At 37.8% G+C, this 23,204-nt stretch overlaps 2 protein-coding genes across 3 annotated transcripts; one reads left to right on the forward strand and one right to left on the reverse strand.

Annotated features, from left to right (window-relative positions):
* Positions 1-447: 447 nt before the first annotated feature.
* ken (zinc finger and BTB domain-containing ken and barbie protein) lies at positions 448-21,031 on the forward strand. Of its 2 annotated transcripts, none has more exons than XM_083127288.1 (3): positions 448-1,010; positions 15,437-16,108; positions 19,602-21,031. In XM_083127288.1, exons 2-3 carry the CDS (start codon positions 15,458-15,460, stop codon positions 20,490-20,492), a joined length of 1,542 nt encoding a protein of 513 aa, XP_082983414.1. In that variant the 5' UTR covers positions 448-1,010; positions 15,437-15,457; the 3' UTR covers positions 20,493-21,031. The 2 variants fall into 2 exon arrangements, with proteins under 2 accessions (XP_082983414.1, XP_082983415.1); XM_083127289.1 differs by lacking the exon at positions 448-1,010 and adding an exon at positions 1,491-1,698.
* Positions 7,096-7,953, reverse strand: LOC145991895 (uncharacterized). Its single transcript, XM_083127929.1, has one exon. It carries the CDS (start codon positions 7,951-7,953, stop codon positions 7,096-7,098), a length of 858 nt encoding a protein of 285 aa, XP_082984055.1.
* Positions 21,032-23,204: the final 2,173 nt, after the last annotated feature.

Here is a 23,204-nt window from a genome sequence, read left to right on the forward strand (position 1 = left end):
TCAAAACGCGCTAAAACTGTAATTTCACGTTTTGTGTCAACATTTATACTTACTTTATTTGTTGCTCACTTGATCCTTAACGAACGTAATGTATAACAAGTAAACCAACACAAAAAGCCGACTTTTATTAGAAGTTTTAGCAACGTTTATCCGAATAAATGTTCAACTGAAAGCAAAAGTGAGGCAGGAAGCGAAGCTCATGTGATTGTGAAGTTACACAATAAAGGGGAACCACTCAGACGGGTAGGGGAAATCTCCTCGTTTGGATGCACCATTGTCACCAAGGAATAGAATTTCACCGCTCCACTGGAGGCAAAAGAAAGCACGGCTTAAAAGAAAACGTAGGTGCCAAGTTGGTTACTTCCTCATTGCTTGACAGAAGACGAGCAGCGTCACGGACGGGCGAAATTTGGCAACAGCGCTAAGTGAAAGAAGGGGGAAGTCGTCCATTCTCGCATAGAGCGGAGTTATTGTGAAAGTACTCCACCGTAGCCCGTGGTGAAAGCAATCAGTACAGTCTGGTTGTGTCTGTTGCTGTGATGCACGTGAAGTGAGCTGTATTGGGCGTTGGAGAACAACTTTTTTCAAGTTTCCAGACAACATGGATGTTTCGATAAAGAACGGAAGATCGTACCGGACAATGGAAAGATAGAAAAAAAAAGTGTAAGGCGCAGACGCAAGTCTCGGAAAGCGACCTTGGAAGTTGGGGTAGTTTCTGTTCTAAAAACGCGCTTGTGTTGTGCGGTGGCAGTGAAGTGCTTTCCTTCCGAGTTCGTCGTTTTCACTTTCGCTGATGTGGTTTACTGGATTTGGTGTTTCCTGTTCAAGTGTGGATTACTTCTGTGAATGTACAACGAAGCACTGTGTGAATCTCTTTTGAGTTAAAATGATGCATGTCCTTGGAGAGATGAATGTTTACAACGAAACAACTTTTGCAGCAATTCAAGTCGGTTGAAAGTGAAACCAGTATGGCACTGAATGTGCATTTTGGAGTGCTTTGATGTTGTGTGGTAAGTTGACATTATTGGAGTTAAAAAGTGAAAGTGATCGTATTTGCTATTGTTACCAATGCAGGTAAGTAGGAAAGTAGCGTGTTTTCGAACGTAACCCAAATGAAAGTGAAACTTACTTTTTCTTGTCTACAACACGAACATTGAGGTGAAGGAGAACCGCAACCTAATCTTGAATGCGTGCGTAGTTGAGGGTGAGGAAAGGGTTGGGCGTAGAAACTTTCCTTGTCCACAGTTACATTTGATTTAATTGTGTATTTTTTCTTCACATTTACCGTATGTAGTAAAAGATAGTCGACTTACAAAGCTGTTGTCAGTCATTTTAATTGACAATGTAGCTAATGTATATGTTGTTGATGATAATCGTAATATTTTTAGATTTGGCCGGTTTAGTGTATAATTTGAAAATTTCGGAATTATTTTATCAGGTGTAACAACTAGCGCCACACTTGCGCACAAGCGAAACCTGAACATGTCATTGCGTCGTATGCCGGCCTTTTCATAAATTATCGGGCAGAAGGTAGTGCATAATCGTACGGACGGAAGATACTTTCGCGTTATCTAGTCCTGTCTATAGTTTATTGCCTTTCGCGTTTGACAATATGGTGCTGCTTTACCGCATGTATATTATGTCACTGGGTCAGTGTGAATTTGTTGGTTTTGAGTCGACACATCTTTATAAAATGAGGTATGAGGACGCAAGTTTGTTTATATTTTTCTCGAAAGATTGAATATTGATAATATATTGACCTAGTTTCCAACTTTTCTTGGGTCTTTTGTTTTAATTTTACTTCTATGTTAGGCCAAATAAATATCCTTATGAGCGGTCTTGAAAATAAATTACGGGCCTCCTATGCCAAGGGTGTCACTTTATAAACAACGGGTCCTAGGTTCGATTCCCAGTGGTCCGGATCCCACCCAGTCCCTATTAGCCTATCTGAGCAAACGTTTTGTAAAATTTTGGTAGGAAATTCATTTCATTAATTTATTCCATTCTAGTGTTTCACATGGCGAAAGTGAATAAGAGTAAAATTGAAAATTAAAATCTGTAAGGGGTAAAATCAGCATCGAATCTTATGTGCAGTAGGTCAGATCCACCCTTTTCGAGGCAACGTCCATGCTGGGCAGAGTTTGATATGATAGGGTGTCTCTAGAAAGTTTCTTGTAGCTGCCCTTTCATCATTTTCATATCATCAAGAGTAGCCAAAAGTTTCAGGAAACCGATAAAGAATAAAAATACAGAATGCTGACATTTTCCCCCCCAGCATGGAAATGTACATTCTCAATTACTTATGTTTGAAAGAGGACCTGTATGAAATTGATATGCTTGCACCATATGATAAGCAGTTATTTATTTTCATTGTGCTTATGGATGTTGGAAGAGGGGTTGTGGATAATGAATGTCAGCCTGAAAGTGTACATTTCACACACATAATATTTCAACCATGGTTTTTAATTTTTATTGTTAATGATATGTTGCAGGAACATGTTTTACTTTCGGTATAACTTAAGATGATCGGACCCCTATCCGATTTTCTTCATATTTGACATACTTACTAATTGAGGCCTGCTATTGACTAATCTTTGGTTAAAATTTGTTGGAGACTTTAAAAATTGCAAAATAATTGCGAAACATTGCCGCTAGCCCCACGAACCATTGATGTGTGGTTAGGTTAGGTTAGGCAAACATAGTTAAAATTTGGTGTCGTGGTAGTATCAGGAATATATATATTCTTGTGAAACAAAAAATGTCGTGAAAATTGACTGTTTTCATTCCGAAAACTAACGCCTTATTTTCACTTATTTTGCAATTTCTAGTCGTTTCCGACAACTTTTAACTTCAGATTCGTGATTGGAAGGCCTCAATTAGTAAGTATGCCAAATATGAAGAAAATCGGAGAGGGGTCCAGTCATCTTAAGTAAGTCATTCCTAACTTTTGGGGTGGGTCATACAGTGTTTTCCCTCCCTTATAAAATTTGTACATTCTGAATTTGTGTGTTTACTCACTAAATATATTCACAGTATAAAAAGTATAAAATCTTACGGGAGTGTACTCACTCATGTAAGTTTTTTATACTGTGAATGATAAAATCTGTCCATGATTGTGCTTCATTTGGAAGGGGATGGGGTATTTTTTGTTTGTTTTTATTGAGTAAATTCATGGTTGCGATCCTACCTTACAAATTTTGCTATTTTAGTCAGTAAAATTTCAACTAATTTGGAGCTTATTTTTTTACATAGATAATAGCTTAATTCTAATACTGTACAAAAAGTTATGCACTTTGGTGTGGTTCCACTTAACACTCCAGATTTTGCAACAATACTTCTATTAAGAGTTTTTAAGTTCATGAGACTTGTGTTGAAAACCAAAGATGTACTTCTTCAAAATTGGCGCTCTTAAATTTTTAGTAGGTTATTCAGATTTGTGCATTGACAATTAGGCTGGTAATTTTTAGTGCCTTTATTTGTAGTAGATTTACTCAAGTTTAGTCCACCATTAACATTTCATAGATTCAGATTGGTCCCTCTACAGTATTTTCTGTGCCAAACTCGAACCTTGGTGTGTTGCTAAGAAAGGAATCTAGTTTGTGAACAAAAAAAGTTCTCTTTTTGTAGGCACTTGCATGAGATCCAATAGAACTCCTTTGTAGGCCTAATTTTCCTTTCCATCCCAGTGGTCTTTTGCAAAACGCACACAAGGAAACTAATGCAAACTAAAGCATCAAACAAGAGAGTGTACATACACAATAGGATGTATATTGATTTACCCTTTTACCTAATGCTGATTGACTTGCAATGAAATCTCTCATAGGGTCATTTCATGCCAACTGACCAGATGGTCCCCGCCTCACCATCTCAGAGTTTGATGAAATTTGGTACAGGAGATGGTCTGAGGCCTAAATGAAATTATGCAAAATTTTAGCTCAGTACCTCCTATGCTTTGCCCACAATGCTCTCACCTTGAGACACCTCACCGGAGACACGGTGCTGGCAACGTTACTAGAAGGCATGTTTAGCTGCCTCCTGTGCAGCCATAAATGGTCTCAGAGGTCCAAAAATCACATCTGTTATACAACTTTTTGTGTAGATTTCAAAAATGAAGTCAATTTGACTCCAAGCTCCGTAGTTTTCTTGCAAATGTTGGCTAAATATAGGAAAAAATTCACGGTGACATCTGGCTCAACAAACTTCACTGCCTCACAGCCTGGAAAATAACAAGTCTACAGTTGCTGTATTTTGCAGTTTGATTTAGAGTTACGTAGAGAGTACTAGATTAAAAGCACAAGTTTCTCAATTTATTAATGTCCAACTTATTAAGGTGGAAAGATTGACCGGAAACTGAAAAAACACAAAAAATGCCATGTTTGAAGCTCTGGCTGAACATGATGGCAGTTAAATATTGTCCTTTAATGAGTTTCACTGAAAAGAGCAAAGAAAAATACCTTAATTAGCAAAAATTCATCATGGTGACCCCCCTATTTTCTGAAAATAGAACACCTTGAAATACGGCAATATTTGTTATTTCGGAGAACTATGTTCATTTTTGGAAGCCCTCCTACGTTATCTAATCCAGTAGAGCAACTGTTAGCTAAAGTTTTATGGACAAACAATAGTCTGAATTTAAAAAATGAAGCCACTTTGAGTGATATGCATGTTTTCTGAGATATGAGATGCCTAAAATGTGCAATTTGTAACCAGTCGTCCATGTATATATCACACACAAAATGACAAGTAATCCTGCGTTGGTCCATGGTGCCTTTTGTACTTCAACTCCATACTATTCTACTTGTATGGAAATGGTATCCTCATCACTGTTGAGCATGAACTTTTTATCATGCTGGATTACAAGCCAAATGGATATTTGGTCGAGGTTCCCAAACCTGTAGATGGGTATGTAGCTAGTTATCCATTAGAAGTGAGCTTGTTTTCAAGGTTTCAAAGTTTGCAGATGGGTTTCTAGCCGGTTCCCAAGTCGAGGTGGGTTTCTTTTATGGATCCCAAGCCAATGCACATTTTTACTACTTCATTGTGATAAATTTTGCTGGAATTGCTGATACATTTTTTCTCAGGGAAAGGGAAGTTTCTTCCTAATGAAGAGACAGTTGGTGCAGGAACAATGGAGATTATGTGGATCTCTGGCACCCAACACATGTCCCTTTGTTGTGGCCAGTGGAAATTCTGGACTGGTCCATGAGGTTGCATAAAATATATATGTGCATCTTGCTGTTCGAGAGACACCTCACACACATTTCCGATCCACCACTTCCTGTCATAGATACAGGCAACATATTGCCCTGGCTGCAAATCTTGATACCTCACATTGACATTTTTTTTGCGTTAGAACATTTGCAATAAACGACACGGAGTCATTGACCACTCTGCTAACACTGATTCTGCTCTCATCAATAGGATGAAAGTAGTGGTTCCCACGTGTTCCTGCAACTGTATGTGCTTTGCCAAATCTCTCTTCCTGCTGGGACACAGTTGCTTCAACTTCATGACTGCTCACATAAAATGTCTCAATTCCTTTGAGTTGCTTGGAGAATTCAGAGAGATCTTGAGCAGTGAGTATGTGCCCATGTACAGGGTGCTGTAAACTCTTCATTTGCGCCAATCGCTTCAACATGCCGCCAATACCATCACATGGTGACTTTCCATGTGATGTAGCAAAGAAACTCCAGTCAGCCGTTATCCCATAGTCTTTGAAATGACTGCAAAGGTTTGCAAAATTTTTGAAATTATTGTACTGTGCTCCTGAACCATCACTGAAGTAGTGGATGTGTCTGATTTCAGGCATAGTACCTTTAAGAAACTGGAGAACTTGAGCAATGAACACAAACAGCTACAGCATTATGTGAAAGGTGGTCGCTGATAATGCACAGGCTCTGACACTGTACGCCTTCATTCTCATTGCTGTAAACTGCAAATGAATGCACCGTGGCTTGGCTGTTTTCCCAATGAAACCCTTGCACAGCATCTTGAATTACAAATGAGTAATTTTCAGAAAAGTCCAGGAGTATGATCAATTCTCCTGGCTGCAGTTGTTCCTTTAACCCCTTTAGATGTCCTGCTTGATATTTAGCAATATAATGATGTGCAGACAAGTTGTAAATTTTCACACTCAAATCAGCAACAAACTCCTCAACTGTGTCTCTGTCTGTGTGGAGCCACTGCTTAAATTCAACTATATCTTCTGGATCTGTGCTTTCAGCTTGAAGCAGCTGCCAAAGGTAATCAACAACTGCACATGCTTCACAACGATATAACATACATTCCTTTGACTCCATATTGCAAACAATTCTGCTGATGAGTGTTTTGTATTCTTCTGTTTTCAGTGATATTCCAGCAAGCATGAGTTTCACATTCTGATGCATCATGCACACACAGGTACAGCCCACCGCTCAGGAGAAGATCCCTGCCAGAAGTCGAGTGACGTAGCGGCAGGCGACTCCACTATTAGGGTTGGGGGAGTGCACCCTGGGTCAGAAACAAGCGCTGTCGTCTCGCTGTGTAAGGCTTGAATCTCATCTACTCTCAAGCAACGCTCAAATCACTGTCCACGCTCGGTCAGGGGGTATCCACATTAGCGGTCAAGGTATAATCATCGTCAATCTGGTGTTGATTTCTTGACAGAGTACTCTGATTTTCTATTTTTTTTTTTTTTATAAAGAGCCTGCCAATTGTACTAACTACAATGTTTAAGATATTTTCAATGACGGAATTGGCTATTACAGCACTTGCGTTCGAAGAAAATGGTAAAGAAAAAAAAAGAATTGCGAAAGCGAGAATGTTTATTTGCACTTACAATGTGCAAAGCTACAAATGCAACAATGGTAAACATTACTTTGTTGGTCTTGGTTGGCCATGAAAATATTCGGGCTGATTGTTTCATATGGACATTGTTGATCATTTCTTTTATTCGAACGTTTCCGACACTACTACTACTACTGAATAATGTACAGGATAAGCAGTAAAAAAATATGCTGTACACTGAAGATAGAAAAAAAACAATCAATGAGAAATAAACAAATTCATAACTCAAAACTTAATAAAGAAAATCAAAATTGGCCAAACTTACTGCATTTATGAAAGAGGTTGTGCCAGATCATCATCCTCCCCATCATCCTCTTCATTGCAGCTTGTGGTGCTTTCTGAAGAACTGTCGCTGTCCTCTGCTCCTCCAAAAGAAATAATTATTCGTTTGACCTCGTCTTCCATCAGTCCGTCCTTTTCCCAGTACTCTTTCTCAAGTTTTTCCACGTGCGCGCAGTATCCCTTCCAGTCCTCTTGGTTGCAAGATGCAATTCCCTGTATAGTGAGATCATGTAGTTGAGATACCGACAGCGATCCCGATATATTATGATCCCGCACATATTTTTTAACTTTCGCCCAAGCTAATTCGATGGCGTTCAAATCACATGCATATGGTGGTAAACGGAGTACTGTATGGCCATACTGCTGCAGAGTCTTGTCCACACGGAAGGTTTTCTCTTGTGGCTTATTAGCCTGTATTACCTCGTGCAATTCTACTTTCCTCATGCTTGCGTCGAACGGGATGTTATGATTTGTCAGCCACGTTACCATGTCTGACTTAAGGCTGTAGCTCGAGGGAACCTTATCCACCTGCACAGTATGATAAGGAGCATTATCTATGATGACAACGGACAGATGGGGTATATTCGGGACCAGCTTCTCTGTCACTGTCAGCCACTTCTCAAAATTTGAGCTGTTCATTTGCCCATAGTAGTCTCCTGTGGAGCAGCCTGCTTTATAGATCAGGCTTGCATTGGGAATGAACCCATTACTGGAACCTGCGTGGACAACAATGAATGGATGTGCAGAACTTGCGTTAGATATCACACCTGAAATATCATTTGACTGCCAACATTTGTTTGATATTAGATTGGTGTCCACAGCCGTTTCGTCAACATACACAAGCATGCGATTCTCTTCCCGAAATCGTTTTATGGCACGTAAATATCTGCTCCGCCATGTCACAATGTCCGGTCTCTCCATTAAAATTGTCCTTTTGTTCCTGCAGGTCTTCCATTCAAAGCCGGATCTTCTCATCAAACGACGCAAAGAATCCTCCTTCCACGGGAAATTAATTTTTTGTCGTATGACAGACAAAAGTTTAGCACAGGTCGGCACACTTTTTTCACTTATGTACATGTCACGAATTGAATTCCTGATTACATTCATATCAAAATCATCGAGAGTCACATTACGGTGAGGTGGCCTTTAGGGGAAACTAGTTTTCTCATCAGTGACCGCTCATTTCGTTCACGCGATTCTTTCCGAATCCTCTTGATTGTCGGCTGCGACAAACCTGTTGCTGCAGACGCACGCTTGGTGCTCTGTGTAATTGGCAGCAAATATTGCTTTTCTTCAGATTCACGATCGCAAAAGTCAATTACTTTGCTGACAATATTACGTGCTTCACTATGCACAGTAGCACCTTTCCTCCTTACACCTGCCATAACTCTTACAACACCACGAAAAATCACAATGAAACACCCACGCAAAAGCACTTCCACAACAACAATGACCGCAGCGGAAGACTTCCTGCTACCCCTAGAATCTGCAAATAGACCGGTCTTCCCCTGACCATCCGCTCGTCCTCTCCCCTCATTTAGGGATCTTCTCGTGAGCGGTGAGCTGTACTGTGTGTCCCTGCTTCTCCAACAGTAATGCACCATTCAGGTCTAAGCTGACAGAACTTTGTAATGCCAATTTTTACATCAAGATATTTATTCCGAAATTGCACATGCAGCTCATTCAAGTTGCATAGCAAGTTCTGTTTCTGTTTTTCCATTTTGACACCATTTATACTCACAGTTACTTTGTCCTTCATGCCTGGACACATCTTCCTGTACTCTTCATCCTGATAGAAACTCTGAACAAGCTCTTTGGTTCTTGAAGGCAAAGGTCTGCCTTTTTTCTTAGCAGGCATGACAAGAACTCCATCTTTCTGGTGTAACTCCTTGGCTGTCCTTGCCATTCTTTCTGAAACACCATGATTTACGTCTTAAGATTTTTGACTGATTTTTTGCTTACCCACAACAAATGCAAGTTGCAAGGTTGGCACATAAAGGTTAGTCTCTTTGTCCATTTTATACTGATTGTCTGTGACATCATATTAAATATTAAAAATGAACAAACACAATATTTTAACTGAATGATACATAATTCTAGTGCAATGTGAATTATAAAAACGAACATATACAATATTTCCAATAAAGTCAAATAATTGCAATGTAATGACAAGGGCATAACACTCAAAGTGGCTTCATTTTTTAAATTCAGACTATTGTTTGTCCATAAAAGTTTAGCTAACAGTTGCTCTACTGGATTAGATAACGTAGGAGGGCTTCCAAAAATGAACATAGTTCTCCGAAATAACAAATATTGCCGTATTTCAAGGTGTTCTATTTTTAGAAAATAGGGGGGTCACCATGATGAATTTTTGCTAATTAAGGTATTTTTCTTTGCTCTTTTCAGTGAAACTCATTAAAAGACAATATTTAACTGCCATCATGTTCAGCCAGAGCTTCACACATGGCGGTTTTTGTGTTTTTTTCAGTTTCCGGTCAATCTTTCCACCTTAATAAGTTGGACATTAATAAATTGAGAAACTTGTGCTTTTAATCTAGTACTCTCTACGTAACTCTAAATCAAACTGCAAAATACAGCAACTGTAGACTTGTTATTTTCCAGGCTGTGAGGCAGTGAAGTTTGTTGAGCCAGATGTCACCGTGAATTTTTTCCTATTTTTAGTCAACATTTGCAAGAAAACTATGGAGCTTGAACGCTATCACCCGCCATAATGTGTTACAGAATAGAAATAACAAGTAACATTAAGTACTCGTAAATGTAAGAAATAGACATTATCTTAGTTAGAAATGCATTATGTGATCTTAGGAAATGTTTCGCATTCCAAAATAGTACGTTAGCAATGTAAAAAATATGATTTATAGGTGTTTCCTTTATACTATAATAGTACCTAATTATTTTTTTAAAAATTAAGTTTTGACTTAGGCTACGTTATTCAGTCATGTTCGTAACATGAAAGAAACAGCATAGCTAGAATAGGGCAGTGCTAATAAGTAATCAGGTAAATCACATTGGCAATGAACAGAGGTTGAAGGTTGATGAAAGATGTTTTCTTTTTCAGCATTATAGACAATGCTGAATGAGATTTTGTTTCCCTTCCGTTAGAAACGGAAAACATTGTTTTCGTTTTTGCTGTTTGGCTTTTCAGTATTTATTAGTTCCTTATTTGATTTTTAATACTTTTTAGGTGTTGCACCTTCTTTATGTTCCTTCATTGTTGTTTCATACATTTTTAGTCTTACGTGCCTCTCCCAAAATTTTATGGCAAATTCATGTTTTAATACTTTTCCACAAGTGTTCTCTTGATTGATAAGCAGCTGCAAATAGAATACTTAATTGTTTTCCTCTTTAGTTTCAGTAGTTTATACCACCTAGTGTTTGGTTTTGTTGAATTATTTAAAACCGTGACTCCTTTACTGTTTACGAATAATTCAAGCTTGCATTAATGTAACTGTGCAAGTCATTTTTTTGAGAATTATTAGCTGCCCTAATGACAATGCACTGTGCATGTTCTTAGCTATCAAATTAGAATTTAGGGCAGCAGATCTTTTTACCAACAACTCTGCCCTAGTTTGTAAGCTATGTTTTGCTACAGATTCTATTCATGTAGCTCATTGTGCTTATGATGCTTGGTCAACATCGACATTTTGTGTTTCTGCTAAGGTTCACCCTGAAAGCTGCTTATGGTAAAGAAAGCTTGAGTGACTCACAATTATCGAGCTCTCCATGCAGAGTAAGAGGTACCCTTGACCCTCTGTACCTCCTCAAGAAAGTGAAATATTTTGCATAAATGTGTTATTGTAAGTAAAGTACACCTTGCCATGGAGGAGAACGGCTCAAACACTTCGTGCAAGTGAATATAGCACCCAGGATGACATTCCACAACAGCAGCTAAAATTTTACGTAGCTAGGTTTAGGAGTGATAGTTATTTTTTAATATGTTCTTTTGCTATTTGAGTGTTCATACAAACGGTTTTTACTAATTTAAAGTGATGAAAGTACTTCAAGATGGCAGATTTTTTTACATACTTTGGGATCAAATATCATTGTTGTTTATGCTTTCATCGAAATCTGCCGATTAAAAAAATTAAACATAATTCTCGAGGATGGTACAGTGGATCAACAGTTGCAGAGATCGCACCCTTCATTATCACAGAACCACCTAAAAATGCCACAATTCACTGTTACTAACGAACTAAATGACTAGAGATTTCCACTGTACTAATGTTACAAACTAAGCTTCCTGCCATGCTCACTCCCTTTTTTCCAAACTACTTACAATGTTACAGACCCTCTGCTCACTCTACATACAAGAGTGCTCCCTCAGAAATTAGGCATGTTGATCAGTCCTGTACTAAAGTCTCATTCATCTGTATAGGAACACTTTGATGTTGAAGAATATGTTCATAGTTTGCCATGCTTGTGTTTGTCTTTCTGAAATGATACTTTAATATTTTGCAATTATTACTTCCTGTAGTTCTGAGGAAGAGGAGTTCTCTCTTTGGTTTTTGAGGTTGCCATAGTTTGTTTGGCAAACCAGGAGTACTATGTCTGAATTTTGAGTAAGGTGTGGGAGTTCATTTGTGTTTTGTGTTACATTACAGAAGTAATAGTCTGAGCAAAGTCTACTAGTTCCACTTCAAAGCCAAAGAATAATATTCCCAGTGAATCGTATGATTTTGTGCAGAATGGCTTAAGGCCCTTACATTGTGTTATTTATAGATTGAAATCATTTACTTGTATTTTTGAAAGTGTTGGAATTTTTCTACTGGCTGACAATCCTTGTGGTGTATTTTTTATTGTAAGTGTGATTTGAATTTAACTTTAAACTGTAGCTCCATGAATAAGTTATTTAGCAAATTATTTTCATCTTTCAGAAGCTAAAAAAAAGGGTGGGTTGTTAGTCTTTAAGAAAAGCAAATTTTTTCTGACCAAAAATGGATTATGTTGTTAATAACAGGCATAGGGTGGAAAGAAGAAAGAACGGAGAATTAAGGATTTGTTATTTTTTTCTTTATTTTACATTGTATCAAACGGTAAAGTCATGCAGGAAAGATTAAGTGGAGTTGAAAATTAGGGGAAATAGCCATAATTTTTACTCTCCTAAACCCATTAGTAAGTATCAAAGATTTTATTGCCAAAGAATAGCTAAAGAAAATGTTGAGAATTCTGAATCTTAGCATCTGAAAGTGTGGCTCAGACATAGATTGGAGAATACAGGATTTGGAGGGCTCACAGAATGAGGAAAATTGGTTTGTAATGTGCAATCTTTGAACATGTTTGCTTTTTGTGAAACTTGAATTCTGAAATAATTGTATTTTCCTTTGTAAACCAAAAACTCAATATGCTGACCAAGGCAGAAATTTATTTCATTCTAAAACATAAACTAAATGTTACGTTCCAACCTTCTAGCAAGGTCTTCTTCAGACTCTGTACCAAATACAAATGAAGAAAAAAATATTGGTTATCATGGAGACAAGGCTTAATGGTGTTATCCTTTGTAAATACGGCCATGGTGGTCTAATTGGTAAGGCATCTGATGCCATGCAGGAAACCTGGGTTTGTTTCCCAGGGTGAGTGATCTAAGGTCGGCCTTGTCCCCACATAAAGTGGCTCTGGGACTCACCCAGCCTCAAATCAACGGGTACATGGGGCAACTCTGGGTTGTAAAGGCATCTAGAGCATGGTGTTGATCACACCCCTCCTCCTCGAAATGTGCCTTAATGCATGCTGCTATATATACAGGAAACTTTACCTTAAATACACCAATTTTTATTATGGGGGTTAGTCTGGCAATTATTCACATTGGCCCTATAAGGCAAAAATTCGAGAAGATTTGTCAAAATGTACTCTTGCCATATTGTAGAGAGACAAAAGTAAACAATTGGATACTATTTTAATTATGTGGCTAGAATTAAATATTAAACTAGCTTCTGGACTGAAATGAAGTGTAAAGGGATTAGGAATAATATTAATTATTCATATTCAGTTCAAGGCTCAGTTTGAATGTTTCATATCCTTCAATAGAGAACATGCAGATTTTTTATGTGCCAAGTGGGAGCTTTGTGGTGAATTGAAATACTTAGGAATGTCTTCGATTTCCTGTTTTTCAGAGAAAGTGGGAAGCAGGAAGGAGAAAGTCTACGGTGAATATCTCACCATAGAATATGCCAATATTTCTTCTTTTTGCATGACTGCCATTGTATGTCTGCCACACAGAACCTTATTTTATAACTCTTACATAACACTGCACGGTGGGACTTTGCTTTCTCTTCTGGAGCTACAGGATGATGGGCATGTGATGTGTATTGTTAAGTAATTTGCTTATCTTAATGTTGGTACATGCATTCATTGTTCCATAAGTGTTGAACTTGTACAGCGGTTTTCATGTATTGGTCAAAATTATTGCTGTTGAGTGATTTTACGATGCAACTTTTGTTTACATGCAACTGTTAATAGATTTGCTGGTTGATCGAAGCTTTGTTGTGGCTTTTGAATAGAATTATTTGCTCACCTTAATTGTTCTCTTGTCTCTGGTTTTAGTAGTCTTTGGTTCAATTCCTAAATACACAAGGCATGGGCATGACACATTTTTGTGAAGCTTTAAGAGTAGAAATAATAATAATTGTTATTATTATACATCAACCACAAATAAACAATTTTTTTTCCAAATTCTTCATTATTATATCCTTGGGGAGACTTATACTTGATCCACCAGATGAGGGAATGTCCAGAGCAACTGCTTTTCAGGGCCTTCCTGATGGCGCAGTGGTAGCGTCGTCGCCTTGTAATCAGGGTGTTCTGGGTTCGATATCCAGTGGAGGCACATAGTGGTTGGGATCCCACTTTAAACTGTAGGTCCAGTCCCAATTAGCCTTACTGTGGATAAACACCAACTCAAACAAACAACTGTTTTTCATTAAATGTATTGTTTCATTTCATGCAGTTTGTGCACCGATATGTATTGTTATTCTATATTTTTATTAACTTTTCTATACTTCTTTGAACGTTAGGGGAAAATTTTGCTCATAAAGTGTATTTCGTTGGACCTTTTACATAAAACTAAATTTTGGAATTAAAAACTGTGGATGTGGAACCGTTCATGATTTGGATTAAATGGTAGAATATGGAAAACAACTTAATTCCTGCATTTTACACTTAAGTTTTCAATCTAACAACCTTTTTACTTTGGATATTCTATTTGAATATTAACTAACTGAACTTTCTGTTATTTAATACAAAAACACAAAACTTTTGTAACTGTGTGAATGAAGCCAAATTCCAGGGGTTATCGAAGGACCTGTTCGACCCCCCCTCCCGATGCCCATGACACAAGGTTATGTTAACATTTATCCTATCACCCAACTGTGAAATTCTTAAGAAAGGTATAATTTGTCATTTTGATATCAAATTTGTAACCTGAAATGTATCCAATTGCATAGTGGTTAACGCAACCACATTGCAGAGTTGTTGGGGTGCTTCCTTCATCTGTGAGCATTGGCATGCAGAATTGTGATGTGAGAGGTGGCACTTGAGTGTTTAGGCCATTCCTGATGCACCTATATCTTTCACATTGTTTGGATAATAATATCTTTGTCTTACCAATCAGAACGATATGATGTATATGATTCTTTTGAGATTTAGAATTGAGTGTTTAGGCCATTCCTGATGCACCTATATCTTTCACATTGTTTGGATAATAATATCTTTGTCTTACCAATCAGAACGATATGATGTAAATTATTCTTTTGAGATTTAGAATGTATGCAATAGCTTCATGGTAAAAAATCACATCTGAGCTACTCTGGTCTAGAAAACCAGGTGATGTGACTCTATGCATTAACCACTGTCATGCAATGAAAAACAGAGACTGTAGGATTATAGTTCTTATATATTGGGCTCAGCTTTTTATGTTTTTAAAAGAATGTGCAGAGTTTGTGCTGTAAACCCAGTATTTACCTTTCTAATAATGGTGCTAAACAATTAGATCATGGCTAGAATAATTTCAGTTTGTTTACACTTTTATGAATTTGAGTTATAAAAGAGTTTTATCAGTGAGAATCAGTTTTGTTGTTTAACATTATATATTAATCACATTTTCAAAAGTTATAAGTAGGAAAATTTAATCCTTTGTAGACTAGGTTGTATTTGAAAAATATCCAGTGCGGGAATTTTGTAACGGTGACTTCAAATTGCTGTTAAAGAAGTGATTTTTACGAGAGTTTAATTTGAAAACCAATGCATATGCTTAAGATAATTTTGTAAGTTTTGACATTCTCATGTGTTTTGACAGTCCTTTGTTTCTCCACAGGTATATGATATCTAAACAGCCATGTGTGACAGTGGCCACCTGACTTTGCATTATGGGAAACATCATACATCCCTAGTCAACGAGATTCAGTCCTGGTTCGAACTTGAGTGCTTCGCCGACATGAGGTTGGTTTGTGATGGAGGCTCACTGAAAGCACACAGACTCGTCCTCGCCTCGGCAAGTCCGCTCATAAAAGAACTGCTGGAGACGACGCCAATGGTTGAGAACCCTGTGACGGTCCATTTTCCTGGGGTGAAGTTGTCAGATCTGAAGTATTTGCTGGATTTTTTGTACACCGGAGAAGCGTATCTTCACACGCACGAGGTCGACACGTTACGTGACCTAATAAATCTTCTTCAAATAAAGTCTGACTTCTGGAACAAGTGGCCTGCTCCATCACCCGATCATGGTGTCGTGGACGCTAGTGCAAATCAAAGGACAAAAGACAACCCACACTCTGTCAAAGTGGAAACAAACGGTAGTCCGACGTTGGAAGAGCCTAAGCAGTGCGGTAAATTGTCGGATTCGCGGAGGAACTCCCTAAATCCTGTGAACTTGTGTCTCTCCTCCGAAAGGCGATCTCTTCCAGACCCGGATGAAAGGTCCGATGTGGCGATGAGTGATGTGCATTCATCGTGTGAGAACAGTCTAGACAGAGACACTGCGTTAAAGGTGTGTATAGCATGTTTATTGTTTGTGGCGTGTTCAAAAATTTAGTGTTAGTTACAACATGATGGTTCATATGGAGGATGGATGTGGTATGCTGTTCTCAGTGTTGAATTAGGGGTCCTGGGTTCAAATCCTGGCATGGGTTCTCTTTGCTAGTGTCCCTTTATCAATTTCATCGTATCATCTTCACTATTACCCAAAAAAGTTGCAGAAAAGCAAAGTAGAATAGTCCAAATTAATCAAAGTTGATTTATTATTGAGCTTTTTAGTTCTATTTGAAAGTTTACACAAACGAGAGTAGTTTTTTAATAATAATAATATTGGGCTAATACATTCAAAGACGACATTAACTGTTATTCATTTGGCTCCTCCTTGTCCTCCTCGTTTTCATATTGTGCAGGGAAACATAATTGAACACATGTCAGTATTGCATCATATGCTTTTACCTTATTTTCGCAATCAAGATTATCGCCCAAAACGTTCATTGTTGCTTAAGATTATAAAATTACATTAAGTACTTTTCGTTCATACCAAGTCATGAAATTTGCCAATTTTGTGTGATTTTTAGTGTTCTTGTAAAATTTAGTTTTACAGGGTGTGTCCTTGGTGTATATCATTGTATCATGCGTACATAGCACACTAATACATGTATTATTTAGACTTTAATTAAGAAAAAGGAGGGCGATCATCCAATAATATGGGGTGACATGTGGTCAGCATGACAAACTCCAAGTTGTTGTAGGTTTCCTTGACCAGGTTACGCTACTCGATCATAGCTCCCCAATTTCCTCATGCATGAAGACCGGTTTTAGACACTCCTCAAAATCTCTGGAGAAAAGTTGTTATGCTTCACCACCCAGGAGACTGAAACCAGCTTGCGTCTCAAAGCCTGATGCCCTAAACCGTACCGCCATGCTGCAGGACTGTTGTTATAGCTCTCATTATGATATTTCAAAACACATGAAACTTTAAATGAAGGTGGTGGATTGCAAGGGTAAATAGATATGCATCTCTCTTCAATGGAGAGCCATGTAGTCGTGAATGAAGCAAGAAAATATTCTATGTGAAGAGGAAGCATGGCTTCAGATTTTGATAACATTTTATCCTTTCATAGAGTGTGAAAGGAGCAACAAGTGTATTAAAATATTCCATTGGAACTGTGGGAAATCTATAGAAGCAGTGTTTGGCTTGCCACTACACACTACTGCGTAAGAATAAATGTGCAAATTATTCATTAACTTTAAAGGCTTGCTCTTGTGCAATTCATAAGTCTTTAATTTTTTCTTAAATAGACCAGTTTATCTGGATGCTGATTGTTGCCTAAAGCCTAAGTGGCATCTTGTAAAGGAAGCTCATTAGTTTGGAAAGTAATTCATTTTCAAATTCAATAAATGTAAAACTACTTTGAGTACTTGTAGGTGTATTTAGGTGCGTGGGTACTTCCTTCCTTGTTAAAGGGTAAACATTTTTTTCAGAACCTTCCCAAAGACAGTACAGGTTTATTTTTCTCAAGTTCTAAGTAAACAATGAAATTTTGTGTCAGTTACAAAAGATAATTGACAATGGTGTTATGCAAAGTGCATAATATTAAACAACCCGTAAATATTCTTTAAAATACTGTGGTTTTAACTTAGAGGTTTCTTCCAGTGCTCGAAGTAATGGGGGATGCCTCCAGCTAACAAAAATTGAGAAAAAAGTGCTGTGTTCTCCTAAATATTCTTCCACGTTGTTTACTTGTTTTTACATACATGTGTGTTCTTGCCATTTGTCCGTGCTAATACTACTTCTTTCATAATGCAATAACAAAAATATGTGATGCACCTGTGCTAGTTAAAAACATAAAACACATCCCACCTGCCACTCTTATTGACTAATCCGTCATTTTCTTCATTTTTGATCATTACCAGTGTGTTTTGTATCTTATTATTATTTATTACTAAGCCTCGCGTCATGTTAAGTTTGCAGCAGGTTTTCGCATATGTAGATCCAAACGTGCACTCAATATATAGTTCTGCTTAGATGGGTTACATTTCAACATAACTGCACACTTGCGACAAAACAGTTATTTAATGTGTAATATACAGACAAAATGATACATCCATTAGCAGGTATGAACTTGATCGGTTGCAATCACTCTGCAGACGAACTTCAATCCGCAGATTCGCCAACTGGGCAGTCGGTAGCGCTGAAGGAACTCAAAAGCGAGTAGAGTGAGACTGAATACGTTGCAAAGAGCGTGGAATCAGTGTTGCACATCCCACTATTTTAACCCTATTTTTGTCTTGATTCATTGCTATTCATGCTGTACAGTGGCGAAAATGGCTGAATCGATGTCTCCTGTTCAGTGCCTGGCTTTGCCCGAGTGTTATTTTGAATGGTTTGCGGTTGAGTTAGGAGTAGAAAATGATTGTTTGTTGATTGATGACAAAAGAATCTCAGCGATATCAAAAGATACCACCGTGAAAAAAGAAACATGTTAATTATTTGGACGAGGCATGCGTCAACGCATGTTGTACATTGATTCAACCGTGGGAGCGTGCAAAACCACCGCCAGAGCTGAAGCAACCAACGACGCATGTTTACTGTTCCGTGCAAAGAAAGGGAAGGGTGATTATCACCAAGAAATGCACAGACGAACATTTGGCTCCTGGTTTAGTGAAGTGATTCATAAATTGAAACCAAACAGAGAAATAGTAGCAGACAATTCACTACGTTGTATATATCACCAATAACAAATCTTGCTTTTTTGGTAGTATAAACTTAAAGAGCGTGTATGTTATAGTAACATATGTATTGCAAATGAAGCAACGAAGATTTTCATAAATTTATTTCTTTCTAAACGAGAAACAATAACTCATTAAATTCAAGAGGGGCCTGTCGTTTACTTTTACCTTTCTTTTATTCTTTTACGCGTGCTCTACACATACACTAATGCCCTCATATTTCGAAGATATTTCGCGATTTATATTAAGTAGGGACACATTTATTACGTAAAACTGTGCGCAGAAAGTAGTTACTATACTGCAAAGAAACTTCATACCCATTACATACACCCCTCCGCTTTCTATTTTATCTTGATTAATTTTTCTTGTATATTATTGTAGTGACAAAATATGTGGGTACTTCTATAACATGTTCCTAAATGTATAAATTGTTTATGCTGGTGTTTTTATTTTTCCAAAGGGTCTCCCTGATGGCATAGTGGTATATTCGCCACCTGGTAATCAAGGATCCCTGGATTTGATTCCCAGATCCCACTTTTAAGTTATAGGTCCAGTCCCGTTTACCCTATCTGTGCATATAGTGGACTTGAAACAAACTCAACAATTATTTTCCTAAATTTTTATTTGCTGTAGTTTTTCATGTAACCTCACTTCTTTATGAGTCTAGTAATGCAGATAGTAAAGTTACATTTCATTGTAAATAAGAAAATGTATATTAATACGTTGAAAGTTGTTCATATGTGTATCATTGAAATTCTGATTTTACATTTCAGCTTACCTCTGATACTCGGATTTCTCCAGAAGTACAAGATCATCTCGAAAACTCAGATACTCAGCACAATGCAAAGGATTATGGGACTTCATCACATCCACACGAAAACAGAATTGATGCCCACCGGAACAAAAGAAAGTTCGAATATGCTTCAGAAAGTCCTGTTCCACGTAAGTCTCCTCTTAGTTTAAGTAACGATGACATGCAGTTGGGTGTAGTTTCGCCTCCTCAGGAACCCTACACGCCACGGAGGCGACCAGGGTTCCACAATCCTCCTGCGCAAAATACTCCATTTGTTCCATGCCCTTCGTATGTTGTCGAAGATGGACCTCCTAGAAACGATATAGGTTCTAGGCCACCATTAGAGCCTAGTGCTAGCCAGATACAGTCTATCATGCAGCACGATACGTCGTCTGAAGATGCGATCGTGAAGTATCGACCTCCCAGTGCAGACGGGGCCTTACCTCCACCGAATCAATATCAAGTCATGGGTGACGTTCCGTGGCCGTGGTCCGTGTATCCAAGCCCTCAAGTCGACACCCCACCGAGCGTCGAGAACTCTGCAAACGCTGCGAAGCAACCTGTTCGGGAGTACAGGTGCGAGTACTGCGGAAAGCAGTTCGGGATGAGCTGGAACCTGAAGACGCATCTCCGTGTGCATACTGGCGAGAAACCTTTCGCCTGTAGACTGTGCGTTGCCATGTTTAAACAGAAAGCTCATCTTCTGAAACATCTGTGCTCTGTGCATCGTAACATCATCTCGGAAGAGGGACAAAAGAAGTTCAATTGCTGCTTCTGCCAGCTGTCGTTCGAGTCGCTCCAAGAGCTGATTCGACACCTTTCGGGACCTCACAATAACTTGCTGTTAAGCAAGAACTTAAATTCTGAATAGATTATTATGTTAATATAGTCAGTAGAACATTTAAGTCAATTTTTTTCCTATTGACAATAAAAAAAGACATTCGCTTTAGTTGTAAGTTTTATTGTTAAATTATTTGAGTAGAGTTTTGTTCTAATAAAACATTGTAGAATGTTTGTTTATGTAGAAACTTGAGCTCTGAATTTTTGCAGAGCTGAAGTTGTTGACGATGTAATATTTTCTTTGTATTAAGTTATAGAATGACTCCACATATTTCTGTTCCAAATAATTCCATGAGCTTCCCTGATGTGACCAACTCGTAAAAAATAACATATTCCGTCCAAGAAGGAGTATGATATCTGTCTAAATGTTTTTTCAATCATTTATATACCAGGATTTTTTTAAAACCATATTTTCTGAAATGATGTTCAGCAATCTGTAACCAAAATCTGACATATTTTAATGAAATTATTTACATGTGTGTGTCTTTTGTAGAATTTTTACAGCCACAAATTTAATATGGCAATAATGAAATGAGTAACAATAAAGGAAGTTACCATTGTAGTTATGTATCCCATGCATTTTTTAGTAATATTAATTCCAGTTTCATACCTTGGTGCGTTAAAAAAGGTGTAAAATGTAATGTGGCTGTAAGAAACAAGTCCCCCCCCCCCTTCCCTCTCTGTTCCAGCATTTTAGGGATGCAGGAAAAGTTAGCAAATTATAGGACTGATTAGCTCTGACATACAAGGAGAGTGAAAAATAACTAGGCATTGAAAATTTGCTGTAGTTTTTTTGTAATATTTAAGCAATCTCAATGAAATTTTCTGTGCATATACATTATGGTATAGGATATGTGCCATCTCAAATTTCAATGCAGGCACCGGGAGCATCCATCAGCTTCCTCCAACAAAAGGGGGTGGAATCCACGGTCTTCGGCACCCACTTCTTCTTCTTTTTTTTCCCACATGGCGGCCATCTTGGAAAATGGCGGCTGCAGGAAATCCTTCGGGACGTTTATGATAACATCCCGAATCCGTGCCTCGAATTGTTCCACAGTGCGTGGTTTTGTCTTGTACACTTCCTCCTTTGCCCAGCCCCACAGGAAAGTCACAGGCCGTGAGGTCTGGACATCAGGCAGGCCATTCGTGAGGTCCTCGTCATCCTAGCCAACGTCCTGGAAAATTGTGGTCCAATCAGGCTCCTACGATAAGTGCAAAGTCTGATGGTGTGCTGTCTTGCATGAAAACAGGGCTCACCAATGTTTCCCCAGCAAGATATGATAGGCCAAACATACCCTTGCAGCATTTTCAGGTAGCGTTTGCCATTCAGCTATCATATTGCGACATTTGTATGCACATATGTAATCCTATTCCATAATGTATATCTACAGAAAGTTTTGTTGAGATTGCTTATATATTACAAAAATTACAGCAAATTTTGAATGTCTAGTCTCTTCTCACCCACCCTGTATATTGTATTTGGGATGAAATTACTTGTATGCAGCATGGAATTTTCACGTAATATTCACTTTCCAAGGTTCTCCAGTGTCCCTTCCCTTGAAAACAGCCATGAGTTCAGTTGCCAGTGGCAACCCATATATTCTGTAGTGATTCAGGCATTGGAAGGCATATTGGGATATTTGCTCCAAATTAGCATACTGTTGTATGATAGTGATGTATCTTTAGGGTTACCAGATCGCTCTAAGGGAAATGTAGGACACAACACATTCTCAATAAATAATACATAATTTCTAGAAAGTAGTTGAAAAATGACACTTTTCAGTTTGTAAAAAAATAATTCTGAATGATTTTTTTAATGCAAAATTTCAAAACTTGCAATCATGCTAATCAATGCACCTCTTACTACTTGATTTAAGTGGTACTTCTCAGATGATACAATTTTTATCAAAATTTCAGGTTTAGTCAAACGATATATTTATTTTAGAGTGGAGAGTTAAACACTTTAAAATTATAGGGACAAGTACCAAACATTTTACAGACTTTATGAAAAAATAATTTCTCTCCTGAGTCTGTTATGCTGATGGTAATGAAAGTACTCTCTCAACATTTGAATAGGGTGTCTATCAAAATAATACATCCAGAAATCTTGACTCTTTCTGGAATTTTCTAGACGCCTACTTAGGTAAAGTTGGAAATTAGTAATTAAGAAAATAAATATTTTTTTAATGAAATCCCTACCAAAGGAGCCAATTAAGATGAAAACTGAAGCTGAATTTAAGAAGAGAATTAGATCTGCTTTCTCGTATTAATGCATCCTGAACTGTGTTTGGCAGACAACATCTGGACTCACAGCCAGTATAATATTATGTAGGGCTTGTGTCGGTCGTCCCTATATGTTTACGACAAGAAATTTGAAAACATTGTTAATTAGCGGAACAAAGGGCTATTTGTACTATTTTGTAATCTCTCTCTGGTTAAGACTATGTGATGCGTCAGTGCCAAAACTTGGTTAAACAAACTGTTGGTGGGCTGCGTATGTCATATTGTCTCAATTTGTGACAAATAGCAAATGAAAACTTTTTACAAGTAGAGGAAGTAAGAGTGCTTTGCTGTTTGTCTCTGTAACCATCAGAAGCCTATATTAATTTTTTTGTCATTGTTTTCTAAATGTCTGTCTTTTTTTTAAAAAAAATGATTATTCAGTTGTCGTCTCCATGCCTAGAAGAGAATGCGAGAATATTTAAAATATTTAGTTGGATCAACATGATTGAAAAATGGCTCC

Source organism: Lepisma saccharinum, chromosome 8 (genome assembly GCF_977018435.1).
Source record: "Lepisma saccharinum chromosome 8, izLepSacc3.1, whole genome shotgun sequence".
NCBI lineage: Eukaryota > Metazoa > Arthropoda > Insecta > Zygentoma > Lepismatidae > Lepisma > Lepisma saccharinum.